A 17650-nucleotide genomic window follows, 5' to 3' on the forward strand; every position below is an offset into this window, starting at 1 on the left:
TTGTCGCGGCGACCTTGCATGAGGTTTCGGTGGCGTGGAAGAGTCGATTGCGGTCCCGACTACGACGCAACGTCCGCTAATTCGTTCCTTCCTTCCCAACTCAACTGTCACTGCGACTCCTTGGACAAAAGAGAAGCCAGACGCCTGCTGGACAAGGTGTAACTCGTGTCTCCCGGCTGGACGCTGTCTTGCTTGCTGCTGCAATCTTTGGCCGCCACGCGTTCGCCACACGCGCTTCTCACGTGTATTGACACCGGCCTCTGTCGTACTTCGGGGTTGCCTTGAACTGTGTCTCATGTGAGGAGCCGTCATTCCCGCGTACTTATCGCGGGACTGCACCACCTGGTCTGGTCCATTTCCGTATGTATTGATACACGCCTAACACGAAGTGCGTCCTTTGTTTTTACTCGCACAACAAATAGCCATCGGCAGACCGCGGTCGATGTGTGCGCAGGCCCTTCGCAGCCCGTTGGAAGTGAGCCTTCACGCGCACCTTTCTGTTCGCAGAACAGGCGATTTGGCGTCTATCTCGCCGCTTACCTCCCGGCAGGCAGGATGAAAAAGCAGTTTCTTCTGTTTCACCAGCTGCCGCCCCCTTGCGGGTACTGGCAAGCCGCCTCGGCGGTGCTTCGGCGGTATCTGGCGGCGTACTATCCAAGCGCATTCGAAGCCAGTCGCAGGACCGACCGTAGGCGAGATGAGAGGGAAGTGAACGACAAACAGAAAGAGAGGGAGGTGACGGAAGCGCAGTTGCCGGGTGCAGGCGAGAGGCTCCCGACTTCTGGAAAGAGAGACCGGGGCTTAAGTCCGCGCGACCTAACTCAGCTTCTTGTCGATCTCCAGGTGGAAATGCGTCTAGGGCAGACGATGGCACCGAACGGCAGTGCTTCGAATGGTGGAGTAACAAACAGTGGATGCCAACACGAAGAAAAGTGCCAGGGCGAAGAGACAGCGCGTCCACCACCGTCTTTGCCGTTCTTCAAGCCGCAGTTTTACAGCAAAGTAGAGGCCCTCTTCAAGCGCCTCCCGCCGGCAGTTCGTGAGCCCTTCCTCATCCGCGCGCTTCCTAGAATGATGCTTCTGTCTCTCGAAGCCCCGCGCATCTTCCCTTCTGCCTCAGTATCCTCTTCGTCTGTCGGTGGCTCAATACCACGTGACCTCCCTTTGCTCAGTCTGGCGACCAGTGAGAAGCATTGCAGTGCCTTTTCATGCTTCTGTCTTGAAGAGGGGACAGGGCAGAGAGAGGGCGGAGAAAGTCCAGAGCCTGCAGCGGTAGAGTTAACCGCGGGCGAGGGCTTGGCTCTGCTTTCTCTCGCCTTCTTCTCCATTCTTCCCCCTCCAAACCTCCAGCCAGTTCGTCAGCTGCCCGATCCAAACTTCATGTCTCTCTTCGAACACGCTGGTGGGTGCTTCACTCGAGTGGCTTTGCTTTTCTCCGTGAGTCTTCCGAGGAAACAGTAGGTGAAAAGCTTGTTCATGAGGGTGGATGGGAAACGTCGAGAGCACGACGCTTATCTAGAGTCTCAACCGCGGAGAAATCGACTGCTCCCTTCACCTTCTAGTGTGTAGTCTCTTACTCGAATTAAGGCTCACTCCGCTCTCACTTACCCAAGAAGTGACAGAGCGTGCGAAGCAGACATCGAAAAGGCTACAAAGAAACGCATTTTTCTCAGTTAGTGTAGCGTCGTCTCTACCATCGATGTTTCTTTTTTGGGGTCCTCTATCCTGAGCATTCTCCTTCCATCCCCGTTTTCCTGTTTTCTCCCTTCTGTTCCGCTGTCTCCTTTCAGCCTCTGTTGCGTCCCTCGCTGCTGGTGTTCCGTTTCTTTGGGTTTCTCTTTCAACACAACATCTGATTCCACTGTCTCGTTCTCTCAGGTAACGATCAGTTGAACAAGCTGCACTGTTACATCAGGTGAGAACGCGGAACGGCGACGAATGCAGAGCCAAGAAATTCGAACCATGGGAGAACCTATCTTGAAGGCGACCTTCTGTCTGTTTCCTTCTCGTATTCGGGGAGCGGAATAAACTTCAATCCTAGCGAATGGAGCTGTGCATTTGTGTTACCCCACTCCGAGGCTCCACAGTCTGATGCAGCAGCTGTGTCCTACGGTGTCTCCCTACCTTCACCTCTCCGTTTCGAACTCTTTCACGCTGTCCACTTTCGCGTCATGCCGTGCTTAATTGTGTTCCCTTCTCTTATGATTCACATACTTTCTTTATTTGTCTTCTTCACTCTTCCTTCGTTTTTGTGTTGTTTCTTTCTCCGTCGTGCGTCAAGGGTCCGCCCTGCCGTCTCCTGTTGTGCCAATCATTCTCTCTCTCTCTGTCGGTTCTCTTGCCTCTGGATTCCTCATTCTTTCTAGCTTACGTTCCCATCCCGTTTTTTGCTTCTCTCTTTCTGCAGGTATTTCATTGCGATGACGACGGCTGTTGCAAAGTACCATGACGTCTGTCGAGCACACGGTCTCCCTCTCTATCTGCTCGCGCCCCCCCACCTGCTCCTGCGTTCTTCGTCACCTATCGCGGAGAAATGCGCTGACCGCCTGACACAACTCCTTACCGACGAGGTGTCAAGCGGCTGCGCACAACTGAAAGGAGAGGAAAACAACGAGCAAAGAAGCCGTGAAAAAGAGCGGCGCAGAGAGCAAGGTGCGACGTCGACTGCAGAGGCCACAGACGGACAGCGGGAAGCGCATGCGAAGCCGACAAGCAACGGAGAATGGGTGCTGAAACCCGGCGGAGACAAAACGGAAAATGGACTTGAGAGCCAGCGCGAGGTTTTTCCTGCGAGGTGCTCTCCCACATCCTCGCTTCTCTTTCTCCCGGCGCCATGTTTTCGCCACTCTTCGGAACGAAAGCGAAGTGACCCGTTCTTTCTACGAATGCCCTGCTGCGCAGTTCTGAGGTCCCTGAGGCTCTCTCGGACCTGCGCATCTTTGCCGCTCCTCTCGCCGTCGGCTTCCCCATCCTCGGCGCCTCCAGGGTTCGGCTTATATTCGGGGTCAAGTTCCCTCGGAGACGACGACGGCGTCTCGCAATCTAATGGGTCCTCGAAGCGGAGACGCGTGTACAGGACCGAGACAGGAACAGAGGAGACAGGGACCGATGAAAAAGAGGGGACAGAGAAAAGGAAAGAGACACAGGAGACAGGCAAGATGTGTGACGACGCAGACCTTCTGTCGCGTCCTCTTGCACCGCCACAGTGTGTGGCAGTGACGATGGACAGCTTAGCAGACAGGGAAGATCCCCTGCTTCCGCTTCAAGAATTTCGAGAGAATGCGGAAGCCGGGAAAGGCATTGACAGCGCGGTCAACCTGGAAATCATGGCTGACTTCGCGAATCAGTGGATCGGCGGAGGCGCTCTCTACAGAGGTAAGTGAACTTTGTGTCGCCTTTTCTGGGGCAGAGGAGCGGCCTTGCAAGGACGGAAAAGAGTGTGCATGTGGAACGCATGTCGCGTGCTCATCGAGACAGAAGACATGCGTTTTAAAGGAGAAGAATCTGCATGCAGGGGGGGAAGCGAACAGGAGAGGAGGGTCTTCTTAGTTTCCGAGGGCGTCTCGTCTTGGACTGCAGATGCGACAAGCAGATATAAAGCAGAGAGACGTGTAAAGATGGAAGAAGGGGAACGACAGGAAAAGCAGGAAGAGGAGAAGAGAACGTCAAGAGCAACAGAATGGCTTGTTTCCATTTACTCATTCTTCGTGCGAAATCCTCGAGCAAGCGCACAGTCTCAGTCACACAAAACGCCTTTTGTCTTTGCTGCCGCCAGCATGTTCGCAGAGCTTCTTCTGTATTCCACGCTTTCCAGTCGCCTAGCTCTGTGTCCGTCACGCCCAGTCCTTCCATTCTCTGCTGCATGCGCCGCCTTCCTTTTCTGTATCCGTGTCTTTGTTTCACTGTCGCTTCCCCGGCGTTCAGGTTGTGTGCAAGAGGAAATCTTTTTCGCGACGCATCCGGAGCTTCTTCTTCTTCGGCTGTTCCAGCAGCGCCTGGCCATCAATGAGAGCTGCGCCATGAGCGGCGCAATGCAATTTTCTCGCTACTCAGGCTACGCTGACAGTTTCACCTGTCTGTTCAATTCTACACAGCCACACTCTCTAGAAAAGCAACACCCAAGCTGTGTCGTCTCTCCCCTCCGAATCCCCCAGCCTACTTGGCCGTGGCGAACCTCTCCACATTCGTCTTCTCTTTCTCCTGCGTCTCTTTCGTCTCCTCGCGCTGACGAGCCTTGCGGCTCGCAGGGGCATGACGGTGAGACAGCTCCGGTGGCAAGGGAGAGGACGCGAGACGACGAGGCAGAAGCGACACTGCTGGAGGGAGACAGCGAGGAGACACAGGGAGTCGAGGACGTGGATGCGCGTCCCCTGCTTGTCTTTCTGCACGCTGGAAACTTCACGGAGCCTCCAGGCAGAGGCACTCAGAAAAAAACAGAGGGAAAACAAGAACAAGAAGAGACGCTGGACGACGGAGAAGGCCGCGACTCCGACAGCGGAAAGAAGGACAGAGACAACAGTGACAAACGTGACGTTGGAGGGGAAACGCAGCGAATGCGGAGCGACCGTGGGTTGCCCAAGAGAGTTGTGGGGATCGAGGTCTGTTCGTTTTTGACAGCGCTGGATGCCCAGAGGTACGCAGGAGTGGCGGGCGCCGGGGGCGGTGAGGCACTGATGCCATCTCGGCAATTTGAAGCCCCTCAAATGCTTCGAGAAGTCAACAAAGTCATCGCCGCTCTCTCGTTGTCTCCTGAGGAAGACGCCAAGTACGCAGCTTATCTCCAGTGGGCAGCAGCGCTTCCGGGGAGTGTCAGCACACCCGACGGGGCATTGAGGCAAAACGAAGAACGAGACCGCTTCTCCGCCAGCGAAGCGACACTGGCACCAGGCCCTCATCAAGGCCTCGTTAAGCGCCCATTCGCGACAGGTAAAGAAGTCTTGTCTTTCGTGTGAGGTTTCGACTTTGAGGTGAAAACGCTGTGCAAGCTCGTTTGACAGAGACACAAATTTACCACTTGCAAAGTTCACAATGACGCTCCACCGTAACACACGAAAGGCGAAAGTCAGTGAGACCTGCGAGCTCTCGTCGCTTCGTTTTTTGTTTGTATCTTTCTGCTCTCGCGGTCCTGTCGCGTACAAAGCATTCACCTAGCTACTACACAGGTGGCAGGCCAGCACAAGCCCGATCCGTGTATATGCCGGAGAGGTAACATTACGGGGCGACTACTAAAGGGACGATCATGATGCACGCCCAACAGTTTTTCTCCTATGTCGGATCACTCAGCGACGCACGATCTATGTATACAAATATATATATATATATATAATTTTCTTTTCGTATATGTCTAGGAGATAGACCTAGAATGTGTTTCAGAATGTGTAGCTGCGAGTCTGGGATCCGAGCGACGAATGCTTGACTGGAGACAAAAGACGCAAAAATCTCTGTGATCACCTTGGAGGACGTTGACTCTTCTGGCATTCAGGGGAGTGTTGTTGACTCCTCTCCAGCGTCCGCATGACGCCTCGTATCGGTACATGTATACATATTTATACGAATATATATATATATATATATACATACATATCTACCTGTATGTATGTATGTACATGTATGTATACGTTGATGTACGTCGATCTCTATATCCGCGTTAGCCCTCGAGGTTTACCAAGTGGAGGCTGATATGGCGGATGTGTGTCGCACGCGCTTGAGTGGATTTCGCCGCGGATGGGTCTCCCGTGATCCCACCGTTGAGTCTCCCGCGTTTGGGTGGACATCTGGTGACGCCTGGTCGTTCCCGGTGTGTCTCCGGCTGTTTCTCGGCTGGTGGGCTTGCGGCTTGCTCGATCGCCTCTGTCTCCCCTTCCCTGCGGACATTTCCTGTTTGCCTAGGCAACTGGGGCTGTGGGGTGTTCAAGGGAGACCCTCAGTTGAAGTTTTTGCTTCAGTGGCTCGCGGCGAGTCTCGTCGGTCGGCGCCTGATCTACCACGCGCACAGTCGTCCCGAACTCGTGGGGTCTGCATCCCGCTCACAACGAGGAGGAACGGTGACAGAACAAGACGCGTCGCCCCGAGGGGAGTTCCGAGAACCCTTTCTCCTCCAGTCTCTCGCTGACCTTCTGATCAAGAAAGAGTGGACTGTGGGCAAGCTGTGGAGATCCCTCGTAAAGGTGAGGAGGGCCTCGTGAATCTAGCCGAGTTTCGTTTTGCAGCAAAAAGGCGGTCTATGGAATCCCTAAAAAACCTACAACTCCTTTGATTCAGACCACCAATGGACTTGAGGAGACAGAAGCGAAGGAGCTCACTGAAAGCGTTTCCAGTCTCAGCGAGTTTTCACAAATTTTGTAATGTTGACGCGTGTTCATATGGCCTCACGGACTTGCGACGATTTACAGAGAACTGCCACGAGATGCAACGAACGCCTCCAGTGTTTCACGACATTAGCACTGCGAATCTGCATCTAAAAAAAAGTTGTATTTATATACATATATATATATATGAACGTATTTATGTACATATATATGTATATATGTATATATTTATCCTTATGAGTAAATATGGGCGTGTACGTTTATATATATATATATATATATATATATATGTAGTATACCTGCATGGAATATGTATTATAAAAAAGTACATCGATTATGTGGTGACTGTACCGTGTGGACCTGGATACACGAATGCATGCGAACTTGTATTTCCCCTGAAGTCGTGTGGTAGATCTCTGTGTGTCGGTATAGCGCACCGTCGAGTGAGGTTTTGTCCTTTATAGAGTGTCTTTTCTTCTTTTTGAACTCCCAGGGATCTCTCGCCGGCAACGCCCTCAGCAAAGGCCCCTTCAACTATATCGGTCAACTCGCTCTCGGAGAGTCGACGCCGCAAAGTCTTTGATTTACACTCTTTTTTTCTCCCTCCTGGACTCTCCTCCTCCGTCGGTGTCTCCCGGTCTTCCTGTTCTCTCCACGCTTATCTTCAGTCGTTCCTTTGCGTTGGTTGTATCTTCACTTCTGCCTCTCTTGCCTGTTGCTTCTCTCCGCTCCTTCCCTCTCTCTTCTCTTCGTCTTCCATTTTTACTTCTTCCTTCTCTCCACCTGTTTCCGCTCCTCAGTTGATCTCTTCACTGTCTTCACTTTCCAGTCGTTTCTTCTCTGACTCGTTGCGCTTCGCTTCTGTTCGTTCGGGCCTTTACTCTCGGTTGTGCGTGTGACTTGTATTGGGAATGTCACTTCGCTTTTCATCTTCATTCTGCACAAAGTGGAGATTCTCGCTATTCTTCGCGTCGCGCTGTTGGCGGCGAAAGCGAGCGAGTGCCGGGTGTCATTGCCATGTTTTTTTACCGTTTTAACTTCGTGGTAAAGAACTGCTGCTCCCTTGATTCGTCGCGCCCTGCGTCATCGGGGGTGGCTCTAGTCTAGAGGCTTTTTTTCCACCGAATACCAAAGACCTCTTGAACCGCTACGTCTTTCCTTTGAACACTTTCAATCTCGCTCTCTCTTCTCTCTGTCTCTTCCGCCGCAGCTGCTTCTCTTCCCTCGTTTCGCTTCTTTCTCTGCATTGTTCATTTCTCTTCTTCTCTCGGCTCTCGTCTTTTCTCTTTCCGCGTCTCTCCTGGGCGTCTCGCCTATTCAGAAAAGCTCATTCGTCTGACGAAATACACAGCGACAGGTTACAGTGCACAGGCCGCGAGTAGCGAGAAGCAGTTTCCTTCTTCACAGTTGAGCCGCGAGAAAGCATGTGTGTCTCCACAGTCGAGGAAAGAAACAAAAACGTTTGTTGCCCCCGAAAACTTCCCTCAGCGAGTGCGGCTCCCACCCAAGCCCCCCCAGAACCTCTCATCCAACCACCCTCGCGTTTCTTCTCTCCTCTTCCCCCTTGTTCCTCCTTACGCCTTCTCGCCTTTCTCTCCACCTCGTCCTTCCCCTCCGCTGCTCGCCTCTCTCCTCCTCTCTGTCGTTTCTCTCCTTTTCCATCCTCTTCTATCCCTTTTCTCATTTTCGCGTCTCGCCCTCTCCAGCTCTTCCTCCTGCAGTCCTCTCCCGTTCTCCTGCTCTCTGCCCTCTTCTTTCTCTCCTCTCTTGCTTTGGCGCTGAAAGACGCGCGGTCGCTGTGTCACATCTCCGCGTCGACTGGCGCGGCCTCCGGCGCTGCTGCTTCCGCCTCGCGCATGCACTTGGAACAGCGACAGAGGAACCCAAAAGAGGAGAGAAGCATCTCTCTCCGGGCCTTCAGCGGCAGCGAAATGTCGACGTAGGAAACAGTCAGTTCCTCGCCAGGAGCCACAGCTCTGAGTGTCGCGACGGACAGCGTGCTGCCGCCGCCTTCGGAGCCGGAAGACGACACCCCGCAGTTCGGATCGCAGCTGTGGTTCGCGCATGCATGGAGTGTATATACACCTCCGGCTCGCAGGACCATTAGGGCGCCGGCCGTCGAGGCTCCCCACAAATGGATGGCTTGGCTGTTCACGGAAAGAGCACTTCTGAGGTGGACGAGAGTGTCGCTGTGGAGCAGAACGCCTGCAGCCTCCGACCCCACAGTCGCCTGCAGGCGCTTCGCAAGGACGGCGCTCAACAGCTCCCTCTCGCTCTTGACAGCTGCGAGGATCGCAGAAAAGTCGAAGCCTGCTGGCGTCTCTGCGGGAACCGCGAGTCTCTGGAAAGGCCGCGAGGCCGCAGCAAACGCCTCTCCAAGGGAGAGCCCCGGGTGGGCGAGAAGCAGTGCACGCGTCTGGGCCGCGATCCGCGCGATGGCCCGCGCGAGCGCTTCTGAGGGGAGAGGATTCGAGGTCGACGCATGCGTTTCGGTGTTCTCTCGCAAGAGCCGGAGAGATGCTGGACCAAGCACGCTCATCCATCCACCAACGAGCTTCTTGTCGCGGTCGTCTTTCCCTGCATCGCGGCATGCAACAGTCGCTTCCTCGGAACCTGAGTCGACCTCGGCGCATTCCTCGGGCGCAGCAGCTCCTGTTCTGGCAGTCTTGGCGTCGACGCCTCCGTGCAGTTTTCTCTTCTCGCCGACCTCTGCCGGAACGCCTCGCCTCTTCTTCCCTCCCTCCAGGGAGACGCCGACAGACGCGCATGCAGCCGCGGCCAGCGCGCGAGCCACCGGCGTCTCTGCGGAGGAAGGCAAAGCCTTGTGGAGAGACAGCAGTGAGTCTCCGCCCAACGCATTCGCCAGACAAGGTGTCGAGCAGAACCAGCACAAGACGCCGTCCACCGTCAACTCACACCCTTCCTCAAGAGAAGAAGCGACTGGAGAAGAAGACGAAGCGCCAGAAGAAAGAGAAGGGGACAGCTGAGTGTCTATCTGGGAGGCGGTGTGGGATCCAGAGGGGGAAGTGTCTCCGGGAAGGACACAGGTGGTGTGGGGCGAGGCAAGGCCGGCGTCGACGGGGGCAGGGCCAAGTTCAGGTCTGTGAGGCGAAGGAGAAGGCGAGGAGACGCCGGGAGCCGACGGAGACTGAAAAGGCTTCAGCTTCAGACAGTTCTCGCAGAACACAGCCTCGGAGAGCGGAACCGACGCGCCAATGGGCCAGCAGATCAGAGGCACCTCGACGAGGATCGTCTCCTCGGACTCGAGCGCCCGCCTCGCCTGAAGGAATTTCCCTTTGCATGCGTCGAAGGAGACAGAGAAGTCATACGCCTCCGTCATCAACGCGTAGTCCTGGAGGTCCTCCATTTGGACAAGCAAACGGCTCCACGAAAGATAGTGAGAAAGCGAGACGGAGAAGGAGAAGACGGAGAAGGAGAAGGAGAAGAAGAAGGACTGCAAGACAGGAGGGGCACTGGAAACGAGTGAAGAAACTTCAAAGCAAGAAGGCGAAAAGAGATAGAAGGAAAGGAGAAGAAGAGAGAGGACAGAGACAAGAGGGTCGCGCGCGGAGGCCTGAAAGTCGGAGACCGCATGCAAAGGGCCAAGCCGACGCAGGAAGCAGACAGGGAAAGTGCGAGAGAGAAGACGAGAGCAGTTGAGAGAGGCGAGACGAATAAACTATGACGAAGCAACAGAAAGGAAGAGACAAAGAAGAAGCGAGCGGGCAGAGGTCTTTGGGGAAACGATCTCCGTGTCGGTTTCTGCGGGGCCCCCTCCTTCTCCAAAGAGAAAAACGCGGAGCACCTTCCTCGTACTTTCCTCTTTCTTCTGTGAATTTTGTTCCTTCAGACATCTTTTTTCAAGAAACATAAACACAAACGCGTCCTCCTCGTGGCTGGCTTCCTCCCGCGTCGCTCGTTCAGAAGTTCTCCTTCCAGATGCGAAAAAAACTGCATGCGCATGCAACGGCAGAAAAGGCCAACCTCAGTGTGCATTTATAAGATCTACGGCGCAATGCAGGAAGCGGCGTCTCTTTTGTTTCCTGCAGAAGCTTCTTTGGACGCTACAAGTATCTTTTGGCGGATGTACCTTCTTCTTGTATCCCGTTCACTGGAGGCTCCGCGCCTCGATGGGCACTCTCCTCTCCGCCGCGTAAAAGGGCATTCTCCGGCGGTGTGTCTCCGTTTTGCAAGAACTTTCTCCCGTTTTGCAAGAACTTTCTCTCTCTCTCTGTCTCTCTCAGCGTTCTTCAGAAGTCGAAGTTCTTCCTCCTTCATGACACACCTGCGTTGCAGATCTTTCCCCGTCCATTCAGTTCCACTGCGTCTCCGTTATCCCGCCCTGTCTCTCCTTTTCGTCTCGTTCTTCTTTATCGGTCGTCCTCGTCTCTGCTTTGCTATTCCGTGTCTTCATCATCTTCCTTCGCTTTCCTCTCTCTCCTCGCTTCTTCCCTGTGGCGTTCCTGCCTCGCTCTCTCTTTATTCCTCCCTTCTTTTCTCCCTCCGTCTTCCCTCTTCCTTTCAATTTTTCGATTCGGCCTCCTTCTGCGCAACTTTCCTTCTTGTCTCTCTTGTCGGTGACCTCCCCACCGCCAGACACGATGCCTCGTCTCTCCTCGCGAGGCTCCAGAGGCCGAGGCAGAAGAAGGCCGACTCTCCCTTCGCCTCCGCCTTCCGAGGCCCCCGGCGAGAAAGCAGTAAGCACTGCCAGGCCTTTCTCCTGTCCTCTTTCAGCAACGTGATACACACATATAAACATCTGCATATATCTACCTACATATATAGACACATTTAGCATATCCATGCGTATATATATATATATATATACATATATATATAACTATATGTATATATGTGCATGCGCTTCTGCTCTTCCACACACTCATCTGTGAGGACACAGCTGTGCACAAAGCACATGCAAGCACTGATACAGAGATGCATGCATGCGTCTACTTCTTGCTATGCTTGGTACGCGCAGCTTCGCTAATTGCTTGCCTTCGCAGCGCATTTGCGCATGCAGACTCTTGCAACTGTCGCCCTGTGTGACATGTTGGGTACTGCATGCATGTGTATGTTTGTGTGAGTGTATGCGTTCGTCTGCAACATGGAGAGATGAACAAAGACCGGAGGAGATCCGGAGCGGTCCGCTCATGTCCTGCGCCAGCGTCTTGTTGCCTCTCTCTTTCAGCCTTCCGCTTCCCAGGCCTCAAAGACTCATTCGCGCCGCACGGTGTCCTGCTCTTCCTCTACTTCCTCCTCTTCTACCTCCTCCTCTTCTGCCTCCTCTTCTTCCTCCTCTTCTTCCTACTCTTCTTCCTCCTCTTCTACCTCCTCTTCTTCCTCCTCTTCTTCCTCCTCTTCTTCCTCCTCTTCTTCCTCCTCTTCTACCTCCTGTTCTTCTCTCTGGGGGATAGGTGGAGGCCCGAGAGGAAGAGCTCGACTCGGCAAGCGAGGTCGAGGAGAGTCGCGGGAAGCCTCGGCGGAGAAGGAGGCGCCCAAGGACGCTGCATGTTCCGTCGCAGCTCGCGCAGAAGCCTCTCGATTCGAACTTCGCTTGGCGCCGCAGAGCCTCGATGAGGTCGCAAAGGGCGTATGTGGTGAGGAGGTAGAAGAGGCAGCGAGGACGGAACGGAGAGAGAAGGAGGGAGAAAGGGAAGGGGAAAGCGACGACATCGAGGGGGGAGGAAGTGAGCAGCGAGAGGAGGAGGAAACAAGAAGGCGAGAAACGCATATACCTAGGAGAAACGACATACCCACACTCACGCATGCACTTCACTTTCCTATTCGTAGACGTATGTGCATATCGATCGTTATGCATGTCTTTGCATCGCTCTGTAGAGATCTGCGTATATCGGCCTAGCAGTGTGTATATGCCCGTTCATACAAATATACATAGATACATAGATATATATATATATATATATGAAGGCCTTGGGAGCTGCTTGTATGTAGATGCGTGTGGTTTGCTGGCGTCTCGTGGTTTTCAGCGTATGGTTTCGTTTTTGCTGGGGAGGTGAGCAGCGAGTCACTTGAGGATTTTCGAGTGCATGCGAAGAGATCTACATTGGCTGCGACTCTGTCTGCAGGATGCTGCCTCGACGTTATGGTCGATAGAGATGGCGAGGAAGCCGAAGAGGCCGAGAGCGAAGCCGCAGGAAAGGGAAGCAAAACCGATTCGAGTGACAGCAAAGAGAGAGTTGCTTCTGACGGGCTCGTCTGCTGCGAGACTGGCGAGGTGGAAAAGGCAGGAGACAAGTTTGCACAAGGCATTCTTCTCGGGAAGATCGAGTGCTGCTCCCACAACTTTCATCTTCACTGCATCGAGGTGAGAGAAAGTCTGGAGTCTTTCTTTGTGCCTGGACCTCACGAGTTCTGCGACGAAGACTCTTCTTGTCTTTCAGAGGTTTCGCGCGTACTCCGTCGTCTGATGTGTCAGTGCAGTCGTTTCCTGCCTCTCGCGTTCTTTGCTTCCTGACAGCCGCGGTTTTTTTTGAGCGTTTCTGCTGCTTCGCGTCCGCTCTCTCAACGGCGGCGAGTGCTCCTGGAAGTTCTCGAATGCTTCCCTCCATTTGTCGGGCCTTTCTTCTTCACATAACTTTTCTCCGCCTCTTGTCAGGGCTGGTCGCGACACGAAACAACATGCCCCCTCTGCAAAGCTGTCTTCACCTCGATTGCCGCTTACGACCTTCGCACAGGCGTCCTTCTCGCCGAGGTATGGACTTGTCTTTTCCTTTCGAGAGTTTCCTTCCTTTTCCGTTCATTGGCTCGTTTCGCCTTTCTTGTTCCGCTGCATTTCTCGATGTGCCATCGTCGCTGTTCCTCGCTTCTTCTGCCTTTGTCGTTCGTCTTCCCCTCTCTTCTTCCGCCTTCTGTTCTCCTCGACTCTAACGCTTCTCTCTTCCTCTCTCTTCTCCGCTCTAAAAGTCGCCTCTCTCTCGCTTCGCTTCTCTGTTACCTGCCCTTGTCTTCTCTCTTCGCTCTAGGCGGTCTTTGAGTGCCTGCCTCTTTTCCGCGTTCCAGACGCGGGACTGTGACTTTGAGTGACTGTGCTCGCGTTCCGAGAGTGCGGTTCTTCTCTCTCCTTCGTCAGCGCGCCTCTCGTCTCTCTCGTCTCTCTCGTTTCTCTCGTTTCTCTCATTTCTCTCGTCTCTTTCGTTTCTCTCGTTTCTCTCGTTTCTCGAGCTTCGCTCTTCTTCCTCTCTCACTGTTGTGCCTTATTCTGCAGCATGCGTGTTCAGTCGTATTCCAGGCGGATGCTTCGACCAGCGAAGAAGAGGACGAAGATGAAGAAGAGGACGAAGATGAAGACGAGGAAGACGAGGACGACGGAGGGCATAATGTGGGTCTTCGGTCGCGGAGGATGAGTCGTCGAACTGCTGAGCGTCTGCGTAAGAAAGAGGGAGAGCAGAGAGACGACGGAAGTGGAGCAGTAGCTGGAGCAGAGAGGGAAGAGCGAAAAGGGGAAGGAATGAGGAAGAAAACAAGGCGAAACGGTGGCTGCACACTGCCCGTCCGAGCTCACCATCGAATTCAGGGCGTTTTCGTTGAGTCATGGAACAGAACATGAAGTGGGCAGAAACGATGACGGAGACCTAAAGGTCTCGAAGAATGACGGCGAGTCTTCAAGAAGTCTTCGTCTCAGAAACACGATTCTCAGAAGAGCATGTGAAGAGCGAGGGTCTTGCCAAGACAGAGAGGAAAACGAGACTCGCACCTGCCTCTTCTCTGACTACCAGCACCTTTCCTCTTGCGTTTCTTCCATGCAGTAGACTCGATGGAAAGAACGCGAACATGCAGGTTTTGAGTTGCATGCAAATGGAGGCTACAAAGGGGCACACTGAGTTCAGGTGACTTCCAGTGGAGACCATTCGTCTTCTCTTTCCATACACTCAGAACAGATTCTCTTCTACCAGGCGTCTTCTTTATCCTCTTCTCAGGCCGTTCGCTGAGGGAACATCATCGGACGCATACTTTGATGCAGCGCGTAAGCCCAGCTTCGAACGAAGAGATTGCTTCCGTTCCACGAGACGAAGTTTCGACAGCATTTCCTTCAACTCTTTTCCCCTTGCCTTCTGGCCGCCTCTCGTCATGTGGTTTCCCCTTCGGAATGTCGGAGGGTCTTGAAATTCAACACTGTTTTTTGAACGCAGTCGATGTGGAGTGGTCTCTATGCTGTAAGATATTCTTTCTCTGTGTGTCGACTGTCGGTCTCCCCGTTTCTCTCCTCCGTGTTTCTCGACCGTGCATCGGTTATCTCCTCGCCCATCGTGCCTCGCCACTGTCGCACTTTCGTTTCTTCGTTTGTCCTGTGTTTCATTTGCCAGTCTCACGATGTCTCCGTCCATGTCCCTTTCCACTTGCCCTGTCTCCGTTCGTACTTTCTGTCTTCTGTCTCACCTCTCTGCGTGCCTCTCCCTCCCATGCCTTTGAATCTTCAGCGCCAGCGAGGACAGCCTTCTCGAAGTAGAGGAAGGCAGGCGACAGCTGCTCCCTCGCGCTTGCCTACTTCGTCTTCCGTACAATCTCAGACAAGAGAACGTGCGGGACAGACGAGGAGACAGAACGACTTGTCTTCATCTCCCCCTCCCGTCCTCCGCTCTCAAGGGTGCAGCATCCTCTGGAGATCTCATTCCTCCTCTTCCTCTTCCTCCTCTTCCTCCTCTTCCTCTTCTTCCTCCTTGTTTATGCAGGGACAGAAGGAGGAAGAGAGGGGTGTGGGCGGCCAGTCGCAAAGAAAACGACGAAAATCTCAAAGCGAAGGTAAAGTGTCTTACGTCGCTTGTTTCTGTTGTTTCGCTCCTCGGGGTGTCCGCGTATCCATGCGTCTTTCTGCGACGGGCGTGTGTGGATTCTGTGGTTCCTGCGTCATCTGCTTCCCTCCGTTCCTCTCCATCTTCTTTCTTCTCTTCTGTCCATCTCTTGCTGTCATTTCGTCGCCATCTCAGTCTTTTCGCTCGCGAGGGAGACCGATGATTGGACGTGGCGAAGAGGGAGAGAACTGTACATTTCTCGAGATAATATGTCTTTGTTGCTGGCATATGTCAGTCCCGGTCCTCGCCGCTGGGACTGCCTCTCCTCCGCTTTCCTGCAACTTCTCTGTTGAACTCTCTCTCTTACTTTCTCTTTCTCGCACCCCATGTTGGTATCGACCCTCTGTTGTGGCTCTACCCTTCCTTTGCACCTATGTTCTGTCTTTATCGTTCCCCGTTTTATGTGCTCTTCTGCTCTTCGCGAGTCTCTGCTGTATCCTCTTCCTCTCTGTCCCCATGTTCTCTCACTGTTGTTCCCTTTTTTCTCGGGTCCAGGTTTCTCGCACTCGTCTCACGACTTAGGTTCTGGCGTTTGGAGGGGAGTGTCTTCATGTGGCGACAGCGAGTCCTCGACTCATCAGAGACGGTTTGCTAGATCACTGCTCAAGTGCATTTATTGTCTGCGAGCTTTGTCTCTTTTTTTATGTCTTCTCTCATTTCACATCTTTGTGCGCATCTCGGTAGGGTCGGTCTCAAGCGGGGAAGACTCCGGTTCAGAGCGACGTCATCGGCGAACACGGAAATTAAGGGATGCACAGGAGGTAGGCTGCGTACATGGTGAAGACCGTTTGTGTTGTTTCCAAATGTTCAGTGCAGCCTTTGTCATATATATATATATATATATATATATATATATATGCATGTATGTATGTAGCGTATGAGAAGCGCTTCGGTCTTCATATTTGCAATGCAGTCGTTGTCATTACCAGGTGGATTTATGTGGAGGTGTTTGTCCCCAAGCAGAGTTGCATGAGAACGCCCATGTGTTTTTCCTTGACGTATTTCCACGATTACGACAATTATACGGGGAGCCACCGAGAGGGAAACTGGAAGAGGAAGCAAATGTGATGCCTTATGAACGTAGGCGTAGGTTATCATTTGCATGATGCACTCAAGTTTCGCGACAAGACTGCAGGGGTGCACACACCTCACTCCTGATGTTATTATGTACGGAAGAGTTCGGTCCTCCGTCTGTGCATCTGTGTTGACATTCGGTCGCCTTCGAATAAGGCATTTCCTGTGCTTATGATCACAATTATCTATTTTCATCGAACCTGGATGGTAATTTCTAACATTCTATGCGGTGTCAACAGCAATTACATTCAAAACGATTGAGAGTTTCCGTTCAGTCTTCCCGGCCTGCACGCTTCCGGGGAAGTGAACGTCCACGGTCGGATGTGTCCATATCTACGAGTGTGCATCAGTGCATGCAAAGGCCTGTTTTCTGTGGTGATTCCACGCGGCGGAATTATTGCCGTTTCTCTTTTAAGGTGCAGCGGGGTGTGTGTGCTGCGGAACCTGCGCTTTCAGGCTATTCGCCGTACGGAACGGCATCTGGCGCGTCTTAAATTCTTTAGTTTCACGAGTACACTACAGCAGCGGCAAACCGGAATAGCTTTTGATTCTTTGCAAGCTCCTCAGGACAGATTCACGCAGAGCATCGCTGAACAGCGAAATCCCCATAGTGCTTTTTTGCCTGGAGGAAGACGTACCGACGCGGGAGCGGAATCGTGTAGCCACAGTAACCACGCCTTTGCCTCTACAGCACAGAACACGCAACTGCTTCCAGAGGTCGATCACATCGAGTGCAACTCCACGGTTGAGCAAACCCAGTCTCTGGCTTTGTATCCGGACATCATTGTGCGAATTGCACCGCCGGGAAACCGAGATTCTCCGCCCGCCGGTGGCGCCAGCGGTGGGTGGACCTTTCCCCTAAACGCAGGAAACGGATGCACAGAGAGTAGACGAATGGTGAACACCAACACAGAGAGGGAAACGGTGAATGCAGCAGCGCAACAGAGACACGCGGCCACTCCATTCGTGGCGGTTGCCGTGCCATGGAAGGCACGCGTAACTCACCGAGCTTCTGAAAATGCGCGAGGGAAAACGAATGCGAAGGAAGATGCGGGAAACAGTGGCTGCAGCAGAACGGAGTCAGCAGTGGGGCATGAAGAACGGAAAAGTACAAATTCTTCCTTCGGCAATTTTTTGCTGCAACCACGGTACGAGGACGATTTTCTAATTCACAGGTAGTTGCAGGCACAGAGGCGGTAGAGTATATGAACGCAAACGAAACTTTTACTCTGCACCGGTGTCCTGTGCGGTAACATATTTTGTGTTCTGCTGTCGATTCATTCGCCCAGATACACATTCTGCTTCTAGGAAAAGGAAGCGATGTTAATTCGGTGCCTGATTTCCTTGCGTAATCGTGGTTGTCTAGTGCAGCGTTAATGGGAGGTGCCAACGGCTGACAGAGCCGAGAAAAAGCAGGCGGCTCTCTGTTGCAGATTTCTACTGCTAACGTAGCAGGGG

At 53.2% G+C, this 17650-nt stretch overlaps 3 protein-coding genes across 3 annotated transcripts; 2 read left to right on the top strand and 1 right to left on the bottom strand.

The window, feature by feature from the left end:
• Window positions 1-555: 555 nt before the first annotated feature.
• TGME49_262760 (poly(ADP-ribose) glycohydrolase) lies at window positions 556-7066 on the top strand (the record flags this gene model as incomplete). Its single annotated transcript, XM_018781298.1, has 6 exons — window positions 556-1402; window positions 1879-1915; window positions 2408-3375; window positions 3925-4926; window positions 5890-6167; window positions 6802-7066. 6 exons carry the CDS (start codon window positions 556-558, stop codon window positions 6889-6891), a joined length of 3222 nt encoding a protein of 1073 aa, XP_018637133.1. The 3' UTR covers window positions 6892-7066.
• Window positions 7067-8109: 1043 nt separating this feature from the next.
• Window positions 8110-9675, bottom strand: TGME49_262750 (histone lysine methyltransferase, SET, putative; the record flags this gene model as incomplete). The annotated part of the gene is made up of 1 exon (XM_002365334.1): window positions 8110-9675. The coding sequence occupies one exon, from the start codon at window positions 9673-9675 to the stop codon at window positions 8110-8112; it is 1566 nt and encodes a 521-aa protein (XP_002365375.1).
• Window positions 9676-10374: 699 nt separating this feature from the next.
• TGME49_262740 (hypothetical protein) lies at window positions 10375-17371 on the top strand (the record flags this gene model as incomplete). The annotated part of the gene is made up of 9 exons (XM_018781297.1): window positions 10375-11005; window positions 11497-11905; window positions 12395-12633; window positions 12925-13020; window positions 13534-13696; window positions 14246-14292; window positions 14747-15068; window positions 15803-15879; window positions 16649-17371. Exons 1-9 carry the CDS (start codon window positions 10910-10912, stop codon window positions 17369-17371), a joined length of 2172 nt encoding a protein of 723 aa, XP_018637132.1. The 5' UTR covers window positions 10375-10909.
• Window positions 17372-17650: the final 279 nt, after the last annotated feature.

Source organism: Toxoplasma gondii, chromosome VIIb, assembly GCF_000006565.2.
Source record: "Toxoplasma gondii ME49 chromosome VIIb, whole genome shotgun sequence".
NCBI classification, from domain to species: Eukaryota; Apicomplexa; class Conoidasida; order Eucoccidiorida; family Sarcocystidae; genus Toxoplasma; species Toxoplasma gondii.